This window comes from Alosa sapidissima, chromosome 13 (genome assembly GCF_018492685.1).
Source record: "Alosa sapidissima isolate fAloSap1 chromosome 13, fAloSap1.pri, whole genome shotgun sequence".
Lineage (NCBI taxonomy): Eukaryota > Metazoa > Chordata > Actinopteri > Clupeiformes > Clupeidae > Alosa > Alosa sapidissima.
The window spans coordinates 4,890,981-4,915,163 of NC_055969.1; the positions used below are offsets into that span (position 1 = coordinate 4,890,981).

Genomic DNA, 24,183 nt, shown 5'->3' on the forward strand with positions numbered 1-24,183 from the left:
TTTTTTCTCGGAAAAACTGAATTGTTTTTGTGTTTTGAAGGGAAAAGCACAAACATAACTGTGCAAGGACAAATATTTCATAAAAATGGATCACAGTTACTGTGTGTTCTAGATGCGGAGCATCCAGATTGTTTCTAACACTAATGTGTCCATTTGAGTTATATCCTGATTCGAGTGGGGCCATGCTAAACAAACATCTATTTATTTTGATAAAGTTTTATTATTATTTTTAATATATCAAAATCTTGTACAGTGAATGTCACTTGCACTCTCTCCCTGTTGTTACGCTTGAGTGTCGTTTTGTTTTTGTTTGTGTATTTATGACTTGCACTTTGTTGACATTCAGCCGCTCTGCTGTAACACAGAGAAACATTTGGATCTCTGTTCTGTCAGATGTAATGCACGGTGGGCTCTGAAGCCCAATGGATTTGTCTCTATGCCGCTCACAGGCGCAGACAAAGTTTTGCACCATGCACTTGTCTCAAGGCGTGCAGGTCAAATTTGTTTTCGATTCCTGCTATTCAGCAATTTGACTCCATTTGATTTGCTGAAGTGGAAAAATACTCTCTGTGAAGAAACCCTTTTTCTGCCTCAGCAGCTCCAATTACAGACCAAATGTTCAAAGCCACCAGCCCACCTCTTAACTACAGGAAAAAACAACCAAACACATTGCACAATGTGGTTTAAAGAATCATACCTTGCGGATTTGCTGCCTTTTAAAGCGAAGGCATTGTCTCAACTGATGCACTTCTTGTGTGCGTATATTTCTAGAGCCCTTCTTTGTGGCGTTAACCTCTCGTTTTAGGCTGGGTGTGGCAAAGGGACACAGGTTGGCACAGTGCAGCCTTAGTTTATGCCAGCTGGCAACTCTCACACACACAGTGATTTACCTGCCAATGCCACTCGTCCTTACGGCAAATGGAAGTCCATAACATGTTACTTGATGCTGTAAAAAATGTATGTACACAGTGTGGATCTTGTTCAAAACACTTCCCACAGCCATGTTGCCCTTTTGCACTTTTTAGGTATTGATTTATTTCTTTGCTTGAATTCTTAACAGGAAACTGTTATCTGGAAATGTTTATGTGATGTAAATAATTCATGGGGAGTCGTTGTGAATATAGTGGGATTGATCAGACTGACAGTCTTTTGTATGCCTCCTCTTGCCGGAGCTCTTCATTTAGATCAATCTTGCATGCTTGCTTCACCCACAGATGTCCTCTAAATATGCTTTTTTGTCTTTTTTCCCCCACAGCAAGCATAAGGCTTTGGCTTTAAAGTGCTGAAGTCATGTGGTTTCAAAGATTTACTGCATTAACATGTTGATCTTCTCACGCAGACAACCACCGTTTTAGCTGATTACTTTATGCCTTTCGGCCACTTTTGTTTTCCAAGACCACCGCCAGGGTGAAACAAGACTGCAAACAGAGAGCAAAGTGAACTTAAGAAAATATTTAATAAAAAATGTTAAATAATTATTAATGATTTGTCTTATGTTTTAGGAATTGCTGTTACAGTTATGTCTTACACACGTTTTGGAAAGGCACCCTTTTTTGATACAAAACCAACTTTAAAAATCAAACCTTTAATTTCCAAATGTTTGTGTGACATGATTTTGGAGTCTGAAGGCTGTTACAAAGCAGCGAATCAGCTTGTTTACGTGTTGCAGTCATTTAGAGACCAACCGCTCGGTGCCAAATCATGCAATCAGTCAAAGGCATCACACTATCAGTCAGTTTTACGGTATAACAGTATGAGAGTCCCTCTCCCACACTGTTTGGTGGAAATGCTCCACATATCATTTGGACAATGATCTCCAATAATGATGTACAGAATGAGGCCTGCATTACTGCCAATTCACTGGTTTTATGTATTCATATATAATTGAATCATCAATAATTCATCTGTTGGTTTTGTCTTGGTGAGTAAAGGACTCCGGTGGACCGTGCCCGCTTTGCCAGTCTGAGAGTGGTCATGTCTGGGTAGCACTGCCAGTGGTAATGAGTATACTTTTCTTCTGTTGGTGGGGCGTGAGGTTGGAGCTGGAGCTGATCTGAAGTCTGCTGCTACTGTCTGGAACTGATTGCCTCTTCATAGCTCTTCGCTCAGCTGGTTTTGTCTTCATTTGTTGACTTTGTGTTTTGCCACACCAAAAGCCTGAATCCACACAATAGTTGTGTGATTGACAGGCTATGCCTAGTTTCGACATTTTTTTTTTTTCCAACATTTTTTTCAGTGGTGATTCAATTGCTGAGTGAGATGTCAAACTGTGAGCCAGAGCCTTAAAGAGCAGATGTGTCAGACTCCTTTAGATGGGAGTGTTCTGTTCTGGCTTCCTGCACTACATAAAGATCATTCATCAAGCTGCCTATACTGTGTGTGTGTGTGTGTGTGTGTGTGTTGCAGACTGACAAAAATTGAGTGGAAAGTTTATGTACTGTCAAAAGTATTTGATGAAACATCTTCAGTGAGATGGCATTGCAGTTTCTCATACAATGAACCAGACATCATTTATTGGATCTGTCTACTGAGGTTAGTGGCACATTTTCAGAACTGCATCCCTTTGTTCCATGACTAATGTAGATCGTAATGTTTTATCAGTGTTTATGTTTACAACAAGTTACTCTAATTGCCGCACTGTAATGATTGGTCTCATCTTTGTCTCCACTGTGATTTTTCCCTTGTTAATTTTACTTACTCATGCATTTGACAAACTTTTTAGCAGCAATATTCTTTTGACAAATCTCTGGCAGTCTAGCCATAGTCTAGTGATGTATAATGGAAAAACTTATAGAAACCTGCCACTTACTGATGTTCGATTTCCGTGCAAATGACCGCTTCAGAATTGCCAACACAAGCGCTGATCAAATGTAGCATCCTGGATATAAGCAGCCTTTATGCAGATGTACTGAGAGTGAAGGAATACCAAGGTGACCTGGAGGCCTTGTAGTCCTAGTGAAAGTTTACACCGCAGTGTCTAGTTACTCTGCTCTCTATACCTGTTGTTTTACACTTCAGAGGGTGTGAAAATGTGAGGTAGGCCTACCCATAGCAACAAGTTAGATTATGATTCCTCATGTGCAGCAGCTCCCGTCTGCAGACTGCCTGCTGATAGACTGACAGGTGTAAGCCCTATTCAAGGTCATTTTGTATTTGTTTGATGTACTGAACCACATCTACATCCATCCTTTATACAACAGTGTTCCATGCTGATGCAATCAGCCATGCTCTTCTATCTGCAGAATAAAAGCCTACCTGAATTTCAATAGATGGAAGTGCTGCGAATTTAATGCCACCCTTAACAAACTTGCATTATCAGAACTGTCCTTGCATAATTTAACTTGACCTCTAAAAACTGAAGTCCTTGTAAGGTTAAATGACGTTAACTTGTCCATAAAATGTATGTATTTACTATCCTGACTATTGTATTTAGGCCGACTCCACAATTGAATACTGATGAATTACATGCAAATGTGCCAGTGTTGGGGAGTAACGGAATACATGTACCGGCATTCATACATGTCAACATTTAGCTTTCCAAAAACGGGAGATTTTTTTTTCGGGGGGGGGGGTCAGTCAGTGTTTATACCGGATCTGTGTTTGCATATTTAATACGTTTCATACACGTGTTTCAACACTGCATTTCGGTCGTTGCTTTTACCTAACCATTACCATACGCATGCCAGTTATGCATCCACCAGCTGCCTGCCTGCAGCCTACTTCCAAAACTCCAAAGCTGTCAGATTTGGTTCTGAGGGCACAAGTTCAGTGTATCAACAACACTCAATAACAGTTTATGTGATGTGTTAATCAATTAAATTCCCAACAATTTCATAACAGCTAGTTCTGGAGTAGGCCATTCAACTAGCCCGTAACAGTTACAATTTAAATAGTTGGTATTTAGTCGGTACAAAATATGACCACCGCCCAGTCCAGCACATTTTTTCCACAAAAATAAATCACGCTGAAAGGCCTATATGATTCTAACTGTCTCACTAAATTGCATTATCCACACTCAATTCTCACTGGTATCTGCTAGACAACAAGTACCAAAACATGATTAGTTAATTGATTTCACATGTAAAATTCATTTTATACAACCCCACCCCCATCTTGCCTGTTCATAATTCTGAGAAATTCTTGAATTGTGTGCATGTGTGCGCGCACATGTTTATGTGTGTGTGTGTGTGCGTGCGTGTGCGTGTGCGTGTGTTTGTCTGCGTATGTGTGTTTGTGCATGTGCATGCATGCGTACATATGTCTACTATGTGTCATACGTATGATTACTGTGAATGTATGTGTGTGCGTGTGTATCTGTTTATGCACATGTGTGCACATGGAATGGGTTAACATGACCCCTGGCGGCAGACATACAAAAAAAATGGTTCTCCTAAACCCTACGGTTCTCGAGATATTCACAGAAAACTGTGTCTGCCCTACCCTCCTTTCGGGGGTCCAGTCCAGCGGGGGGGCTACAGATCAAAACGAAAAACGATGGTTCCATGCTATCCATGTGGGGTTACATGCCCACCAAGTTTCGTGTACCCCGGTCTTTCAGTGTCCCGGGAATCCTTGACGGAAATTTGGACATGCGAAAAAGAAAAAATCTGACTAAACCTATATGACTGCCGCTTCGCTGCGCGGCAGTCATAATAATTACATTGTTGAAATCAATGGATTACATGACGATACTTCTCTGTTTCATACGTTTATTCACTCTCTAAATAAATTAAGGCAACTCAATTTCCCAGAAGCTCCTGAAAGCAATCAATGATGAAATTGTTTCCATGTTTAAATCCAAGCCCCGCCGTCTTGCACTAGCCTCACATTGCACCCATCAAAATGCAGCCAGCGCGCATTACGGACGCGTCATCGGAGACCCTGAAATGACTGTTTGCACAGCAAATTAGGAGTAAAGTAAGTGGAGGTAACTCCTGTTCCTCACTGATCGTGGTTCCTGACAGGCCCGGAGTGGAGAATCGGGAGAATTCCCGCTGGGCCGCTTCACTTCTGGGCCGGTCGAGGGAGAAATATTGACATTTGCCACGTTAATCTATCTTCTCTTAAAGTTGGCTACACACGTTCGCATTCTATGCCTAACACCGCAGCCTTTGCATGAGTTGTTCTCCCCTCCCAAGGAGAGTTAATTGGTTGGGTCCATATAGCCCGTCTTTTCTAAAAAAAATTCTCAGTTACCAGCCGGGCCGGCCCTACTGTAGTAAGGCGTCAGGGAGGATGGATGGTAGAAAGAGGCCATGAGGGACTGAAAAGGCCAGGTAAAAAAGACGAAAAGTATTGGAGGAAAATGCTGCCAAATATGCCAAGCTTCCAGCTTTTGTTTTGAAGAAGAAGACATACGTGGCAACTGTTAAGAGAGATAGCCTTATAGCGGCATAATTATTGGGCTAATAGGCCTACTGGATGTTGTAGCGTTGTCAACCTATTCGCAAGCAACATATTAATTAAATTATTAGCCTTTTTGTATCATCCAATATGGTGATTCATAGATTTTGCAAATATTGATGACAAAACTCAAGCTTGATCTGTGTGCAGTAGCCTAGGCAAAAACAAAAGTAGCCTCTGAGCAGCATATCAGCCAGTCCCCCGCTGAAAATGATTAGGCCGAAATTAGCTATGACTAGGCCTAAAGAGACAAGTAGAATGCTTAATAGAGTTAACCATATGAATTAAAGTTATTTTATGTAAGAACAGTAGGCTATGACAGCAGTAGGCTGCATGATCAATCTATATGCCTTGTTTGCTCAGAAGTGGGTGTAGTAAAGTAGAAAATCACCAAACAACATGATACCCATGCAGAAAAAACATGTAAACAATACAGTAGTTCATGTGCCTCTTAGTGGAATTGTGGGATACATTTCAAATGCTTTATTTCTTCCTTCCTGTTTTTGTTAACTTATCAACCTATCCTTGTGGAATATTGGTAGCCTATAATAAAAACTACATGATAGTAAGAGCTGAAATGTTGCCTTATTTATCCAATTTCCACCACCGCTAAAAAAGTGGGCCGGTCTTGGGCCTGAAACTCCCGGGCTGAAAAGTGGCCCCACTCCGGCCCTGGTTCCTGATGTCTGTTCAAAGGATATTTTCCCAAGTATTAATAGCTCAGGCTACTTCGGCCAATCGGTTATACAGTTTGCTAATCAATAGACAAAGCCTAGTTCAGGTGTTGATTTAGACCTACAATAAAACCGATCTCTAAAATAGGCACTGAATTCTGAGTTTTTCATTCCTAAAAGAATACATTGTAGGCTTGCTATACTTTATACTGGGAGCCCAGTTGAGAGAGTGAGCAACTATACATACCTGGGAGTTCAGATCTCTGGGGGTCTGTCTTGGACCGCTCATATCTCCACCCTAAAGACGGCAAGACAGCGCTTAAACAACCTGAGAAAGCTGAGGAAATTAAAGATCTCCGCTGATCTGCAAAAAGATGTTCAACACACAATTGGAAACAACACAACCTGGTATGGAAACAGCAACTTCCTAGACAGAATGGCCCTATACAGACTGAGGGGGATCGCTAACACCATGACAACATTACCAACATTACAGAACACCTAAACAAGATGGTGCAAAACTAGGGCCAATGGAATTACAAAAGATGTTTACCACCCTTGTGATGAACTATTTCAGTTGTTACCAACTGGCAAGCGTCTCTGTTCCATCAAAGCAAAGATAGAGAGACTTTCTTCCCCCTGGCCATTAAAACTTCATGAACAACAAATCTCCATATCAAAGTAGTCATCATGGTTTTTGTAAAAGTCTACTCTGGACCTTTTTTTGCATCAAAGGCTCAGGTAGATGCTTTTATTCAAAGTGACTTACAAAAATAAGGAATAACATTCAAGTTACAATGCAGGGGTAGTAATTGATACTACAATCAAATGTTACATATCTCTAACCATCTAGCAATTCCACATGCCATACCTTATTCCCAAACCACTTCAGCACCAATGGGCTGGACAGCTCCTGTCCATTCTTCGGAACTGGAGGAACAGCCTCCCATCTTTTGGGCATCAGGCCTTGTCACAGGGAGAGGGTGAGAGAGCGGAAGAGAATAATGTCTGTTTTTGATTTCTTCTTGTTGATGTTTTTTTGCTTTGAAGACGCTAAGACGAAGCAGTAAACGATGCTAGATCTCAAGGAACCTGCACATCCTCCATCAGACTTTTCACCTTCAGAGGAACACCCCCCACCCCCTAACCACCCACATTTGTGTGTGTGCACTCTGTGGGTAATAAACACACACTCTCAGGTTGAACATCCAACTCTTTTGTCTGCTGCTTGCCTATTCTCACTATGGTATACTGTAACAATATATAGTACCACTGATGACTTATTGACATTAACCATTTTGATTTTCAGTAATACTAACCCACCCTACATCTCTCTTTCTTCCCCCTTACTGTACCACACTTGTGAGGTATATCATCACCAGTCATCAGCCATCCATGTGCTTGGCCCTCATCTCACCCATCTTATCTGAAGTCCCATCCTTGACTGCCCTATTACTGTCCCCCTATCTGGATTCCTGGCCCGTACAGCCTAGCGACCCATCCCCTGCCTATGACAACTCTGCCTGGATTCCTGGCCCGTCTGCCGACCCACCACTTGACAACTCCTTTCCCCTGGACAATTCCAACGCTGGACTATTTGAACTTTCTGTCACTAAATCAGGATTAATCTGTAAAGCGCCATGATACATGTGTAATGTTTTGGCGCTCTATAAGCACAATAAAATTGAAAAATTGAAATATATACAGACCACACCTTTACATGGACCACATTTGAAATGCCACAGTAACTTGGAGACATTATTTCATAATCCTAATAAAATTATACATGCAGATGTCGCATTGAATACTCATTAGTCTGTTGTCTATTCAAAGTCATCTAATGACTCGTGTGAAACATACTCTGTACTGTACTTACTATAGTGAGTGAGTGTATGATGTGACACACTGGATCAACACACAGCATGAAAATATTTACAAAAATATTTATTGATACATAATATACATAATAGTAATATACATAATATACATGTTTCTATGTTGAAGTGTATGCTGAATTGAGAGTCCCATGGGACTTGTTCAAGACTGTGGAGATGGTCTTTAGCATCTTTAAGAAAACATTTGGGCATATGCGGAGGATGCAGTGGGAATTTCCTCTGGTGTCTGACCTGTAGTACATAGGAGGAACAGGGCATTTTATATCAAAATTTCAGTCATTCGATTATGAATCAAGATATCATTTAAACCATAGAGATCTTAAAATCTTTAACCAGACAATCTTCTAGACAATTACCCTCATTTTTACAACAGGAGGTGACAGCATCCGTGACTTCTGATGACATGGGGTGAACTTTGCTCGCACACCGGGCATCCTAATGGGAATTTGATGACATAATTAGTGACCAAGACAGAATATTCTAGTATGTACATACTAGCACTTGTTAAGAACTATAAAAGCTGTTGTAGCCTACCTTGATGATGAGGGACTTGAAGGCTTCCAGAAGTGTTCCACTGGGTTTAAGTCTGTGGAGGAAGCTGAAGCTCTGGCTTCCTTGTGGCCCCTTAATATCCATTTCCTCCTGGCTCATCTGGAGAAGCTCCCTCACCAAGGACTTGGTCAGGACTGTGCCCAGCACAGGCTGCCGATAAACCAGAAGCCCATGAAGCATGGCTTTGGTGCGAAAGTTCTTTAGAAGTTCCATGTAGACATTATCGCACAGCTTCTGAATCCTGACAGCTGGATAAGCCTCGTATCCCGAAAGGCCTGATGCAGAGCAAAACCCTGAGAGGATCCTTTCAGTGAGGTCGCTGTGGAAGGCTGTGAAGTCCTCACTGGTGGGTTCAATCCTTCTCATTACCTGGACCAACACTGTACTGACCAGGGAATGGTAATGGGTTCCCTCAGCACTCACAGTGGGTGTGTCTTCTCCCTCTGTGCAGGCAGTGGCTTTGCAGTTCTCCACAGATGCACAAATTGTGCCAGACAATTTGTTCATGATCTCTTGAGTCATCATAGTGGTCAAAAGACTGAAGTCACCCCCATGAAGGTCAGCATGAGATCTAGGTGTTGAAGAAGGTGTGCCCTCCTCAGAAGCTTCATTTAACTGTGCCAGGATGCCATCCATTAGCCGGCCAAGGAAAGGCTTCAAAGTCCTCTCAACTATGGCATAAACATACTTCTCTTGAAGGAAAGTGGATCCCAACATTGGCGTGCAAGGCTTTTGAGCAGACTCAGCTGAGTCATACTGTGAAAGGATGTGCCGAAGGCGATTCACAAACATCTCTGTCAGTGGCCTCAAAGCTCCACTGGCCAGCAGTTGCTCCATCTTCACCCTGATGGTGGCAGCATCATCTAGATTCAGGACCATCCGTTCCATGACAGTCTCCATGGCATCAATGGCTGTGGTCAGGTCAGCACATCCTGAGGTGCCTGTCTGCTTGATGTGGCCACAACTTTGAATGCCGGTGGAGACTGCAGCCCTGGCAAGCTGACGGCTGGTGATGGGGACTCTCAAACTTGCACATCCATTACGGAGGTTCCTCAAGCGCTGACAAGCCGTGAAGAAATGCTGCACTACAGCAAGCCTCTTGATGGAACCAGTGAGGCTGCTGAAAAAGTTGCTGTACAAAAAAAAAAAAACATATATGTCTTGTATTACATTTTGTCAGATTAGGACACACAGGTAGGTAAGTACATGTGAGGATGGGAGAAATTTGACAAGCTGAATATTTGCATGAGAATGGACACTTACTCATTCGCCAGGTTTTGGACCGCAGCAAATGACTCACTGTCCATGGGGAAGGAGTTGACCTTTGGGTTAACAGAGTACACCTGAATGGGACTCTTAGTTCCTTGGATGAACTGATCCCTTCTGGACTGGTCGTGGATGAATTCTGGCATGTTTGTGCCTAAGGGAACAATATTGCGATATGGAATAAGAGTTAAACAATTCACCCTCCCTGAAGAGTGCTAAATTGTGATCATTATTAGAGAGATTAAACTGATGTAGGTCATTAAGATGATGCTCTCCAGTCCACACTGGGCTAGAGTAATGTTACTTGAAAGCTTGTACTATGACTTTACATTTGGAAATTCATACTGTAGTTTATGCGAATGTCACGCAATTACCTGATTCACCAGAGGACTGAAGACTGGCTTCGTCCATATGTGGAGAAACCAAGTCTGCCTCAGATCCAGTCTGTTGTAACAGATACAATTAAAATATGAATACTGATTGACAAAGCTGAAAGGCTCCGCTGCCCATACACCGTGTCTAATCTGGGATTACATAAAAAATGCACTCCATTCCAAATATGTCTTTCACAATGTCACATATGTCACTTTCATGTTTTGTTTTCCCATTGAAATTGATAGGCCTACTGGCATGGTTATCTTTGGCTAAGTATGAGAGCTAAAATTTGTCAGGATGTTGACTCAGTAATGCGGTTATCGTACCTGAGGGGCATGATGACTGATCTCAATGAAACCACTGTGAATGGAGACTGGAGACTGACCAGTCTCAACCTGCATCTTTAAAGATACAGGTGAGTCCCTGTAAGGAAAGATATCATGATAGTGTTAATGCATAATGGACACATTTACAATAAACATGGTTATACTTTAGTGGATAACACAACTAAGAATTTGCTGAGGAATCATTGGTAAGGCTGCTGGGTAGGCCTTACCCAAAAATCCCAGTGGTTAGTCCACGGTTGACAATATTGTCATGTTGAATGTTCTCTATGTAGAACGCAGTTTGATGATCCATAGCTTTGTGAAAATGGTAGCTAGAAGATAGAAGCCTACTTGGTTACATTACACATTACATTACATTACATAGGCTAGCATCACACTTTAGACGCAGAAAACGCAGAGTTATTTATCTTCCTAATGAGGCAGTTCATAAAAGCCAAAATTCTATAATGACTTTGTTGAAAAACATACTCTAAATGTTGATGTAGCTACAAATTGAATTTCATCCAGAACAATGGGTGGAAAATATTATTTGTGTTGAGTAGGGCTCTCACCATGCAGTAACGATCGCAATCTGAAATCAAAGTGAATACAAATGAAAGACGGCGTTTTACTGAACTTATTGAACGTTCTACTTTGTCAGTTCTAGAATGCCTCATTGTAATACGTAGAAATCTCCATGGCAATTCAAGCTGACGTCATATCTCCTAGGTTAGCTATTTCGGAAGTCATTTTGGCCTCATCATGCCGGAAAACACTTTAATTGGCGTTGGAATTATGTGATTCAAATGTATACCAGTTACGCATTCTATCTTATAACATGTACGTCAACATTAAATCCAATCTATTAGGGCGGTTTCGGTCGTCATGTAGCTTATTAGCAGCCAGCACACGACAGTGCTAGGCTATTGAAAACTATTTCTAGGGTGTGTTGAGTCGCACCTGAAGCCTACTTTTTGTAAAAGTCTACTCTAGACCTTTTTTTGCATCAAAGGCTCAGGTATCTGGAATACCATTATCCCCTTTTCATTAGAAGGACTCACTGTAGTGTTCAAGTCTGAAATATGGCTACCTGGATAAAGATGCAACATCATTTCCAATCGCGTAGCCTAATACGGAGCCCGGGAGAGCTCACTTTAAGTGATATGTTTTCTGGTCGTGATCATTTGTGAGCACGTTTTCCTTTAATTAAGCCCTCGAATTAATAAAACGTGAGCACGTTTTCCTTTAATTGAGCCTTCGAATTAATACAACGTGACCCCGTTGTAAGCCTAAATTGAGCTCTCGAAATATGTATTTCGTGCTCACATTTAGTAATTCCCGACATTTTCACCGCTCGCTGTGCTGTGGTGGCAACTTTGTGTACCTTGACATGGACTAGGCCTACAGCTGTCTGTAACAGTTCATATTGGTAATGTGATGATAACCGTAGGCAGCTAATTAAAGACTTTAGGTGGTCATGGTTTATAGCGGACTTCTACTCTTTGTAGCAGGGGCACTGTGGTGTCAACCGCCAGCTATGGAGACCCATAATGGGGAAATTCTACTAGGCTACAAAGGCTACTCGGGCTCTGTTGTAATGACCGGTTTCCACTATCTCCTGGATTGTTGACTTAACTGTGAGGTCTAGAAGTCAATCGAAGCACATCACAGGGACAAGCTGTTGGTACAAATAGGCTACTGCGTATTAGTATAGCCTAATACCCACCCAATACAATAAGGTTCCCTCTAGCGCCCGATGGGCTTCACCAGATAACCCACGCGCACACCAATGGTGCACACAACGAGGTAAGCTTTGATACGGACTATGAAACGGGAGACATAAATAGTGGCGTTCACGATGCTCAGCTCACACCGTTCGCGATAAACACCACAGCTCTGCATACACTTGGACCTCAACAAACACTCAAAACTTCGGCAAACATTCAGCTGGACGATGATGGCAAGGGGCCTGTACAAACACACACAATCATCTGCTCTCCCACCTACAGCCTACCTAACGGGGCTATATCCAGGTGCACTGCAATCAATGAGATTCCCTCTACGTCACTACAAGCGACACACCTCCCCACGTCATTCCCGGGGATACCCCTTGACACCACACTATGTTTTTGTGCACACAATTTAATTTCTTCGAGCCCACGTTTTAATTATTCGTGGGTGCGTTTTAGTAGATCGAGATCTCGAATATAGCCTACTATAACGTGCTCATGTTTACATGTGTCAAGACAATATTGAGTGCACGTTTTACAAATTGTGGCCACGTTTAAGTAGATCGTGCACACAATGTTCTATAACCATGTTCACAAATTGTGCTCTCGTTTTAATAAATCGTGCGCTCGTTTTAGTAAATAGTGCACTCGTTTAATAAATTGTGACCTCGTTTTACTATGCTTAAAATGAGAGCTCAATTTAGTAAAATGAGCTCACACTATAGTAAAACGAGAGCACAATATAGTAAATTGTGCACACGATTTAGTAAACCGAGCGCACAATTTAGTAAAACGAGCGTACGATTTAGTAAAACGAGTGCACAATATAGTTAAAAGAGAGCACAAATTACTTAAACAAGAGCACAATTTAGTAAAACGAGCGCACAATGTAGTAAAACGAGCGCACATTCTCTCAACATGCAAAACATTTTGCGATGACCCCTCTAGGGCTCCGTAAGCTTAACGAAATTTTAGTCTCATCTTTATTAAACGTAAAGCAATTCTGCACGGGGCACCCAAATAGCCCGCCGGCCCTGTGTGTGTGTACAGTATGATTCTACCTGTGTGTTTGTAGGCTATCTGTGTGTTGCACATGGACTGACAAAACTAAGTGAAGTTACTGTCCAAATATTTGATTAGATATCTGAGCAAAACTTGTTTAGGCTTCAGCTAGATGGTACTGCTAGTTTCTCTTGGAATGTACCAGAAATCATTGAATGATGTGTATACTGTGGTCAGTAGCAAACTTGCGAAACTGAAACCCTTGATTTTAATACATTTAATGTAATGATTGGCACAGTGGATTGGTGTCTTCTCTGGGCACCCCCTGAACTTCTTTTATTTGACCATAACTTTTACATATCTCTAACCATCTAGCAATTCCACATGCCATACCTTATTCCCAAACCACTTCAGCACCAATGGGCTGGACAGCTCCTGTCCATTCTTCGGAACTGGAGGAACAGCCTCCCATCTTTTGGGCATCAGGCCTTGTCACAGGGACCACAAAACTCCTTTGTGTTGAGGGTGAGAGAGCGGAAGAGAATAATGTCTGTTTTTGATTTCTTCTTGTTGATGATTTTTTGCTTTGAAGACGCTGACTAAGACGAAGCAGTAAACGATGCTACTGTAGATCTCAAGGAACCGGCACATCCTCCACTAGACTTTCCACTTTTAGAGGAACGTGACATTCTCAGAGGTATCTCTACTTTAGCTTACAGACCCAATTCCTTTAGGTAGGAATATTAAAATACTAGGCTAATATTACAAAAAAGTTGTTTAAAGTCTGGAATACAAATATGTTATATCTAAAGAAATCTAAACTACAGTCCTTACAGAAAATAACTGCATATATGGAACAAAACCTGCTTTTCTAGCCGATTGCAGTTTTTTTATGAAGTAGCCTACAAAGCAGCACAATAACATTTTCATTTCCAAATAGTTGCATATCTGCAAATAAGTCCAGTACTTCGCAGTGCAATGTAGTTTTTTCATATCTGAAATATTGCATATCTTGCATATAAGCGACAAATTATTCCTCCAAAACTGTAGTTTTGATACTCAGAAACCTGCAAGCACTTGAGGTAAGCTGTTGCAGTTATTTTCTGTAAGGAGAGTAGGTAGTGGGATATCACAGTGCAGCCTGAACCTGTGAACAGTAAGAGACAGCTGTTGTGTTGGGTACTGTAGGTAGGTGGTTGTAGGTTTTCAATCATTTAGAATGTGAATATTGTGTTTGTGTTTGTGTTTGTGTGTGTTCAGTATGGCTTGTGGACAGATGTCTTTATATCAGCTGGCAAGGGTGCTCTTACCGTCTGCCAAATAACCTGGGATGGAGGTGGTGAAATACAGTATGGCTTGTGAGAGTTGTGGTGGACATGTTTTCCCCCTTTTGATATAACCTTCTGACAAAGGCTTCTAGCTTTTACCATGGTTCAGGTTTGCTTTAACATGATATTAGACTGTCATGAAATACAGAAGATTAATGTGTTCACTTGAGGATAAAAAATACCCAGTTTTACTATTTACGAGATAGTGAAGTCATTAATTCAATTTGTGTAGGCATTCATTTGCAGCGATAAAGGAAACCGCATTGCTTATTTAATGCAAGACTAACTCTAATGTGGTAGTAATGCAGGAAAAAATGACAATGAGTAGAAGGTGACCCTTAACACTAAACCACAGATGTATATGTTAAAATCTGATGAATAACACACATGTTAAGTTAAATTACATTGTGAGATATAGGCTGCATTCTAGCCAAGCCTGGTAAGATTGAGTGGCCACAGGGAGGCACCAGAAGCCTGAGCTGGTACATGTCATTACAGCTAAGCCACTGGCAGGTTCCTCCTTGGAGGGTGTGGTATTACTGCACAATCTCTCTCTGAAGTACTGTAGTCAAAGTGATCTCCACCTTTTATCATTTCATGTTCTCCCCAAGAATCAAGCCTACATACAGTAGGACACTTAGAGCTACTGTGCTATAAGACCTAGTGGAACTCAAACAAGCTTCCACCCTCTCCATTGAGGGGAGCATTTCCATTGCACGGATAATGAGTCAGCAGCTGTTTTTTAAGTGATGGTTGACCTCTTAAAAAGCATATTCTCCCATTATCAACTGCAGCTCTCCCCCAGAGGAGCTCTCGCCATGTAAAGTTTGCTTGTCAGTTCTGCACAAAATTTGGAATTCAGCAGAATGTCAGAGACCCAGAAGAATGTTGGTCTTTTCCCACTTAATTAATACATTAAAGAAAGAGCTACTGTGTCACTGCCTTCCAAGTCTCCTTTTCCCCCAGATAAATATAATCAGGTTTCATGCACAGTCATGAGAATGAGAAGATGACAGAAATTTGAATTTAATTTGTGTGGACTATACATTTTGAGGAGAAAAATGCAGTTGTCATTTAAGTGGTGCTTTGAGGTATAAGAAGGGCTACAGAGGCTTGTGAGTGGTCCATCAATCTGCTATTTTTTCTTACCAACATTTTTAAAGATCATTGACAGCATGCAAGACAAAGTGATTCATTGACTGAGAGGGATGTACAGTATTGTAGCTCAATACTGCAATGCGCTGTGAGGAAAGACCCTCATGTGGAAGAGGTCAGTCCTTTATTACATCTAGGTCCTGCTTCAGGAGCATCAAAAACCTACTTATGAACAAAATATGTATTTTTTATTATCTATCTATTTATCTATCTATCTATCTATTTATTAACAAAGTAATTATACTTTTATAATTTTGGGCAAATGATGAAGGCCAGATCATTCTGATCTGTTCTGGTAGTCAACGACATGAATTCTCTTTGCAGACATTCTGCTATTTCATTTGGTTTTATTGCTAACCTCTTGTGATTTCATCGTTTTTGGAGGAAGGAATGGATTGCACAAGAGAATAATGTGTGTTTGATAGAGCAGAGACGTCTTTGACAGCCTTGCTGCGGTACCGAAAGCAGAGATGGGTGAGTGGGCTGTCACGGTGTAAGTGGGGAGCGTCGTGTCAGGAGATCGGGCTGTCGGGGCTGGGGGGTGAATCTGCTCACCGTCCACGCATCTACGCCTCCAACACAGGCAATTTTCTGCATGACTGTGATCTATGACAACGCACCAGCTCCCCTGACGTGGGAATTGAAATGAAACCTGCACAATTGTTTCCTACTTTAATCCTTGGCTATTTGTCAAATTATAACAAGCCCATCCAAGATGATGAACCCCAGCATTTTGACTGTTGAAACATAACACAAACCTCTGTAGGTTTTGGTCCTCTGATTGGTCTGTCTTGCAAAGTCTCAGGTGTAAGCTGACATTTTGCTATGACCACATCTAAAAACACCCAAAATTCAAAAAGTCTTTTCATTCAAACACGAAGCCACTGTGTTTATGTGATAACTCCTTTGGAGGATGGAGGCATACATATTTAAACAGTTATCATCTCGCATGCTTCACCATGAGAAAAGCATCACTGCTCCAATCTGTTTTTGTCCCCTTTTTCTCTCACATGGTGTGATGAGACTCAGGAGTCAGGCGATTGAGGGTTTGTAGAGCTTTGCTGTTGGCAGAGATCTGAAGGTGCCGGAGTGGGCCAGCTCTGCTGCTGTTACCCTTGTCTAATCTCCCTCTGACCAGCCCTGAAACAGCGGCACACATGCCCAGTCCCTCACAGAGCAGGGGGGCCGCAGTCTCCCAAAACACCACTGCTGTTGCAACCAACAGATTTGTCCCGCCACTGAGATCAGTTGGGTCAGTTTTTGTCCAGCTGCTATGACAGGATGACAAGACTATTGAGAATTGTCCTAACTTCTTGACCTGCTGCTTTCTAATCAATTGGACACACATCAATTCTCTGTAGGTACGGGCAGCTCGGAATGCAGGTCAAAGCTCTGCTCAAATCCTGTCGGTCATGCGAGATTTGTCTAGTGTAGCCACTGGCTGGTTGGACAGACTGTATATCCTGTTTTTTCTGTCAAAATGTGATGTCAAGTCACTGACAGGCATTTACATGGAGGCTTATGAGTTGCTCCAGTGTGGTGGGGTCTCTCAACCTGTTGGCTGTGTTTCAAAGATCTCTTTGACTAAATGTGGAAGTATATTTGCCTCTAAGGGGACACCTGTCAGTCCCTCTGTTTTCTAAACCCTTAGGTTGCCTCCGAGTGAGCTCAACTCAGTCAAAGCCTCACTCAACATGGCTTAGTGGACATGGTTTTTAAACCCATCAAGAGGGAGCATAATATGTTTAGTCACAGTCCTCAGATCCTATTCATTGGCTTGTTTAAATTTTCCCCCTCCATCCGTGGGTGCAGCTGAATAATTGTCATAAGGAAGCGGAACGTACTGTACAATCGAGGGCCTGAACATGGAGGTGACGTTTTGAATATTGTAGCTTTGATTCTAGCTTTGATTGGAGTGGATTTGGGATCTGGGAATGTTGCCTTTTTTGCGTCTCTCTTTTCCAGCTGACACTACTCGGTATGAGCCAGCCTCAACCTGCGAGGAGTCTAATCCCACTCCCCTCCTGGTTCACAATCTGTGACAGCAGGCAAGAGCAAGATGGGAGAGAGGGAGTTTTTGTTTGGGCCTGAAGAGAATTCGGTGCAGTCACTGCAAACTTTCAAGCTGTTCATTTGCCCTCTAACAAGATTCTGGAACACATGACAGAGTAAAATGGCTATGTTTATTTTGTGCAGTGAAATCAGCAAACCACAAAATAGACCCTGCTTGATGAAGCACAAACTGTTGAAACACCTGGTTGTTTTCCATGTTTTCACCTTACGGCTATGAAAGGATATAATCTTTCTTATGGTAAACTTTATCATTAATTTACAGGTAAGCTATGCTTACATTGTGTATATGTCCAATTGACATACACTGTGCAGTGTAACTCCTCCATCTATTGGATAGCCTTTATGAAATTTCCCATCATGCTGCAATGCATGTACTTGGGCTTTTAATGAATATTTGTGCGCAATATTACCTCGTCGTGTAGCAAAACGTATGATTAATGTTGGCTTTTGTGAGCACCTCATTAAGTATGTCCCAGAGCATGAATTAAAACAAGCTGATGGATATCACCCTGGCTGGACCTCCATCCCCAGAGATGATTCGGGGGGTGGGGGGGCAGAGTGACATTTAACCACAGACCTGCTCCATTATCTGGCAGAATTAGGACAGGGAGATGTGGAGTTAGGCTGGGGTTGTCTGAGGACAGGGCGATGAGTTTAAGGTAGTGCTTTTGTGGGACTTGATGACGAAGATGGTAATTGGCATCCGAGCCAGGGCTCGAGTGGGGAAGGGAAGTGAGGTGCCATGGGACGCACTCATCTCATTTGACGACATGTTCTCTCTCTCTCTCTGTCTCTCTCTCTCTCCCCTCAGCCAAATGCAACATAAAGTGGATTCCTGCCACAGGACCAGTTAGAATAGCTGTATTCTGTAGTACCAGAAGACCAGAAGATTGAAGACCACTCAGACTGAACCTTCAGGTAGGCGTCATGAAACTTTTAGCAGTGACACCTTCCGTGTTGAGTGTTCAGAATTCCTCAGGTGGATGTTCAGCATTAACACCACTGAATGTAGGAAACCAAGTTCTCTGACCGTTCAATCCTGATTTGAGGTCACCATCTGATTTCGCTCAACTTTTAAAAGCTCCTCAGTGTTTGTTCTCCCGGCAGTATGTGTAGTTTGCTGATTATGCACGACTGCTCATATTGTGTCCTAAACGACACATATTCATGCAGGTGCATAGTAGCTTCCTTCATAATCCAAATGTAATGGTCTGTTTTAAATGACCATAACAACATGCTACTGTAGGGGTGAAGATAGCTCATTTATATTGGTGCCAGAAATGTGTTGATGTGTAAAAATTCAATAGTTTCATAATTTTAGACCAATACTTGGAATAAGGAAACAATGCAACCAATGTACTTTATGTAGGCTTTCTTCTATTCTGTTCTATTATGTAATTTGTAACCATCTAATGTGATCGAATGAAAGATTCAAAGGCTAAAACCATGGCCTCTGACCTGTGATTGTGTATAGGGTGTCCCTATTTCACTCTACTGCTACTTATATTACTCAGTCATTTGTGTGTGTGTGTGTGTGTGTGTGTGTGTGTGTGTGTGTGTGTGTGTGTGTGTGAGAGAGAGAGAGAGAGAGAGAGAGAGGACACTTTGCAACTGTGCAAAACTGATGATTCCAGGTGAGTCATCCTTGGCTAAGCCTATTACATAAAGCACTTGACTTTAGTCTCTTTTTCTCAGCACTGGGTGATTAGAATAATGAGACGGCGGTGGTCAAGATTATTCTCATGTGTCTGGGCTGCAGCATATCTTCCCTCATTTCCCAATTCTATCTCAGTCCCAGCTTATCCATCCAAGTGTGTGTGAGTGTGTGTGTGTGTGTGTGTGTGTGTGTGTGTGTGTGTGTGTGTGTGTGTGTGTGTGTTTGTCTGTGTGTGTCTGTGTGTGTCTGTGTGTGTGCTTTCTCGCTCTCTCTGTCCACACAAACACACACACATACACTCTCTCACACAGACTCATTACTTACCTCCATACCTCTGTCACTCATGAACATAGAGCACCGTAAAACCCATTTTCTTGTCAAATTGGCTGAGCATCCGGGAAGGTTGCACTCTATAGGCTATTTGACATGCACCACACTCACGGCAATGTGCAGCTCTATGTGGCGGAAGCTAAAACTAGACAGATAGCCACAACTATTAGCTGTGCTGATAGCAGAAGTGTTAATTACCTCTGCTCCTTGTGTGTGTGTGTGTGTGTGTGTGTGTGTGTGTGTGTGTGTGTGTGTGTGTGTTTATCTTTTAGTTGTATGGCCTATTTTTGTTTGCTTTTGCTATCTGCCATCAAGTCCTCCGTCTCTTAATTACCAACATCAATCATTACCAGCCACCCCCCCCCCCACACACACACACACTTCCCCACCTGCTCCCTCCCCTTTACAAACACACACACACACACACACACACACACACACACAATCGCCAGCATCCTGACAGCTCAGACAAAATGACTAAATTCCTCATTATCTCCTTTCAAATGAGCTTTTGGTAGACTGTGATCCATCAGACACCTTGGGAATCCTGCAGATTCGCGAGCGATAACCTGGACCCCTGAATGGCTGGTTGGCCGGTGGCAGAGCCCTATATGCTCATTATTTCAGGTGCTGCCAGTCAAACTCAGCAGAGATGGAGCATTTTCAGAAGGGCCTAATCCAAGCTTGATTATATGCCACTGCTGTGTCTAGTCTGAATGTGACTGCTGATATCTAATGTAAGCAAAAAAACATGCATTACAAATAACCCACACCCCTACCCAAAGGAAAACATTTTCATTGTGTACCCTGCCACCTAAATGTGAAGAACAAACAATGTTTCAATGGTGACAATTGACCACTTACATGCATACATGCAAGTTGACTTGAATATGCAAACTGATTTGAATTTCTTAATCACTTTCATTTAATTTGCTTACTTACATATAGGCCTACCATCAGGCAACCACATTTTATAGCAGGTCCAATTCTAACTACATTTCCGGTTATGATTTAATAAGGTAAAGCCAAAGGATTGCAAAATGGACCATTGCATAATTTCAAGATGGCAAAAGATAGAAATGGATTCTTCATCAATAAATAATAGTGATGAAATGTTGAACAACAGATACATCTTTTTCAATACCCATATGTGGCCTGGAATGCATAAAATATTTTGCAACAATTTCTGATAAAGGTCATTCTGTTTTAAGAGCATGAATGCACTTGCTCTGGGCAGCATTGTAGCCTGAACGAGACACTGACTGGCTGGAGTGTGTGCCCTTTCAAAAATATTTTAAGGAATGCCTGTACTGCGCTACCTACATGTGGTAAGTCAACCCAAAAATAGCCATTGAATGAAGCCTGAGTGAGTCCACGCTGTACGTGAACATGTTGTTGGTTACTAGGCAACTCAAGAGCGACATGTCGTTACGTCATTTCCTGCGCAGCCAAGGTTTAGATCTAGACTTCGAAGCGCTGTTCAGTTGATAGTAGTGGAAAGCCAACGGAGAGACAACCGACATGAGGCGTCTGTTCACGGTTGCAACTTGGTGTCTCAAAGGAATAAAATAACAGAAGAATACAACGCAGAGACGAAAGGAAACGAAGAACCATTTGCATTTGTTGGATATATGCCGTTGGATTCGTCTTTAAAAGTTTTTTTCTTCGGTTGGTGTAGCTTATGCCCAAGAAATTGTACTGCTCGCTTTCATGGACTACAGTAGGCTACAGCACCGAAACACAGGAGAGGACGCAACTTGTTTATCAGCCAACTTTGCGCATTTTTGGAAAGAGAGAACACCAACGGCTTAGAGGATATACTGTGTTTCGTTTTTTAATGTAGGCTACTAGTTCTCAAGGCATACGCTACACATCTTAACTTATGTTTCATTGTCGTTGTTGACGACGCTTTCGCGAAAGATATTGGAGAAGCGCTTTGGAGGCTACTTGACTCCCTTATGTACGAACATACGACACCCTGGCCGATGCTGGTTTGGATGTCTTAAAAAAAAAACATTATTTGAATGTTCTGTGCTAGTGTAATAATTTTAAAAGTTACTAGTGCTTACATTTAGCCCATTTATAATGTATAATGATTTCGGCAAAACTATGTGTGACATCCTATTAAATGTCAGCCTATTTACATTTCGCATAAGTCGACTTGAAAGCTATTTTGGAAAGAGCTTTAGAAAGCATGCCATTTTGTGAGGACTACGTCCAGGAGTTTTTATAAGTCGCTTCGGAGTTGCTGACGGACAGCAGTCTCTTGCATCACGTCAATGCTTGCTCGGCTTCAACACCGCACCGTGGTCCCGGTAGCGTTCTAGGATGAGCACGGATCTGGATCGCATGTCGCTGAGTTCCTCGGCGAACTCAGTGGCGTCCAGTGCCCGCTCACTGTCAGTCAACGTCAAAAAGCTGCACAATGCGCTCAACCTGCTGCTCAACGACTTCGAGCGGGAACAGTTCATCCACTGTCTTAATGTGTATCACTCCAAACGCAATGTCTATGACCTGGTCCAGACGCTCAAAGTCATCCTTAACGCCCCCAGCAAACGTCAACTGCTACCCATGTTAAGGCTGGTCATCCCACGCTCAGACCAGCTTTTGTTTGACCAATACACCTCGGAGGGTCTATACTTAAAATCGGATTTAGCTGCGAGCAATGGCAGCCCCGAACCATCTCTGGAAGTTGCTAATGCGAGTCCCACTCTCGCCACGGTCTACCCATCTCAATCGGCTCTACGAGGGTCCCCAGATACCGCCAGCACCAGCAGCGACGGGGGCACCACTCTGGTGCCGCTACTCGGAAGTCGATTCCTTCATGAACCCCCAGGAGAGCTCCGACAGGTGGTCCTAAAGCGGCACAAGAGCAACGAGGGGTTAGGTTTCAGCATCCGTGGAGGCTCCGAACATGGTGTCGGGATCTATGTATCACTTGTGGAACCAGGTTCCCTCGCCGAGAAAGAGGGCTTGAGGGTCGGCGATCAGATCATGAAAGTTAACGACAAAGTATTCGAGAATCTGACTCACGCTGAGGCAGTAAAGGTAAGCCCCCCGCCACACACACACACACACACACACCCACACTAGTGTTTTAGTTATTTGTCCTTGTCAGATTTTATGAGATTGGATTGTAGCTTTCGGGATTTCATGCTGGGCTTTTTAGCCAGAACCCAAAGAAACTCAGCAATGCTTTTCAATTTCCGGAGATTCGTCATACCACGAAGGGTTCAAGGCCACAATAGAGTACTGCACTTTCATTATGAAAGGAAATTACTTCCCCTGAATTACAAGCCTCAATGCAGACATGTTGGTCGTTTGCAGTTGAATGACAGTCTTATACCCCACGCAGTCTGTCTAAATAGATGGTTGAGGTCACCAGCTAAAATAACCGTTTCGTATAGTAGTATAGGATGCGGATCTTAAAACAAACATTGTTTTGTTAAGTGCTGTTGATTTTTAATTGTGTAGCAGAACATTTTCTCGAAGTTAAGGTGTTTAGTTTTATTCAGTATGATGTGAGATCCAGAATGTGCCTCTCAGTAATTTATTAACCTAATTGTGTCTCGAGGAAATAGCGGATCCAATTTATGTGCTACGATGCATTATGCGGTTGCTGTCCACGGTGCTGAAATGGAAAATAAGTGTATTTAAAAGCGACACGGAGGGTGTATTTTGGAAAGAAAGTATGCAGTTTAGTGTTTTTAGTCATTTTTTTACCAACTAAATGCTGCAAAACATGTGGAAGGATAGAAGACTTCCAGTACATAAACAACCCTGTAGTAAAGACTTCACAGTCCATGATCATTGCACATTGTTTTTCACACTGACACAGTGCCTTCACAGAGCCAGCTCTCTGCAGCTAGGGGCTTGGCCTGTGAGTCCAATGCTGCTAGCCTTTTTCTCTCTTCAGTCCAACCCAGTGCTGGAACACACTAGCATTATGGGGGATGTGGTGTGGCTTATCCTGCGGGTGGGAGGTAGGAGGTTGGGGCTGTCTGACAGTTCATCATATTGATCTCTCTCTCTTTCTCTCTCTCTCTCTCTCTCTCTCTCTCTCTCTCTCTGTGTGTGTGTGTGTGAGAACTTGTATCGGTTTGTGTTTGGACGACCTTCTTTTTGGCCAGTCAGCCCACTCTGTTGTTGTTCACATATGTGGTGCTGATGGAAGCAGATAGAAGCCCACCTGGGCATTGGCACTGGCCACAGATAGGATTAAAGAGCTGGCAAAAGAAAGAAAGAGCACTGCGGGCAAAGACACCCAAAGACTTTCAAATTCCTGGTGGAAAGAGAGAGAGCATTGGGTGGCTAGGCAGAATGACACACAATTTTGCATTGTGTGGCTTGCCAACATTCCTAGGCTGATATTTACCTGCTCTGTGGGCACATTGGTGTGGCAGCCTTTGAAGCTTCA

General features: G+C 42.5%; 3 protein-coding genes across 6 annotated transcripts in view; 1 reads left to right on the forward strand and 2 right to left on the reverse strand.

The window, feature by feature from the left end:
* The window catches only part of LOC121680692 (high mobility group nucleosome-binding domain-containing protein 5-like), a 692,414-nt gene that overhangs the window by 211,136 nt on the left and 457,095 nt on the right, over positions 1 to 24,183 (reverse strand). The window lies entirely within an intron of this gene.
* On the reverse strand, positions 8,003 to 12,535 carry LOC121680701. Of its 3 annotated transcripts, none has more exons than XM_042060233.1 (8): positions 12,363 to 12,535; positions 10,722 to 10,823; positions 10,492 to 10,588; positions 10,165 to 10,234; positions 9,788 to 9,944; positions 8,507 to 9,656; positions 8,329 to 8,407; positions 8,003 to 8,203 (listed from the first exon to the last, which is right to left on the reverse strand). In XM_042060233.1, exons 2-8 carry the CDS (start codon positions 10,802 to 10,804, stop codon positions 8,145 to 8,147), a joined length of 1,695 nt encoding a protein of 564 aa, XP_041916167.1. In that variant the 5' UTR covers positions 10,805 to 10,823; positions 12,363 to 12,535; the 3' UTR covers positions 8,003 to 8,144. The 3 variants fall into 3 exon arrangements, with proteins under 3 accessions (XP_041916167.1, XP_041916166.1, XP_041916168.1); XM_042060232.1 differs by lacking the exon at positions 12,363 to 12,535 and adding an exon at positions 11,064 to 11,299; XM_042060234.1 differs by lacking the exon at positions 12,363 to 12,535 and adding an exon at positions 10,981 to 11,002.
* The window catches only part of whrna (whirlin a), a 94,655-nt gene continuing 91,745 nt past the window's right edge, over positions 21,274 to 24,183 (forward strand). For both annotated transcript variants that reach the window (XM_042060203.1, XM_042060204.1), the window contains exon 1: positions 21,274 to 22,814. In XM_042060203.1, the coding sequence (XP_041916137.1) occupies positions 22,095 to 22,814 (720 nt within the window). In that variant the 5' untranslated portion in view covers positions 21,274 to 22,094. The remainder of the gene's footprint in view (positions 22,815 to 24,183) is intronic.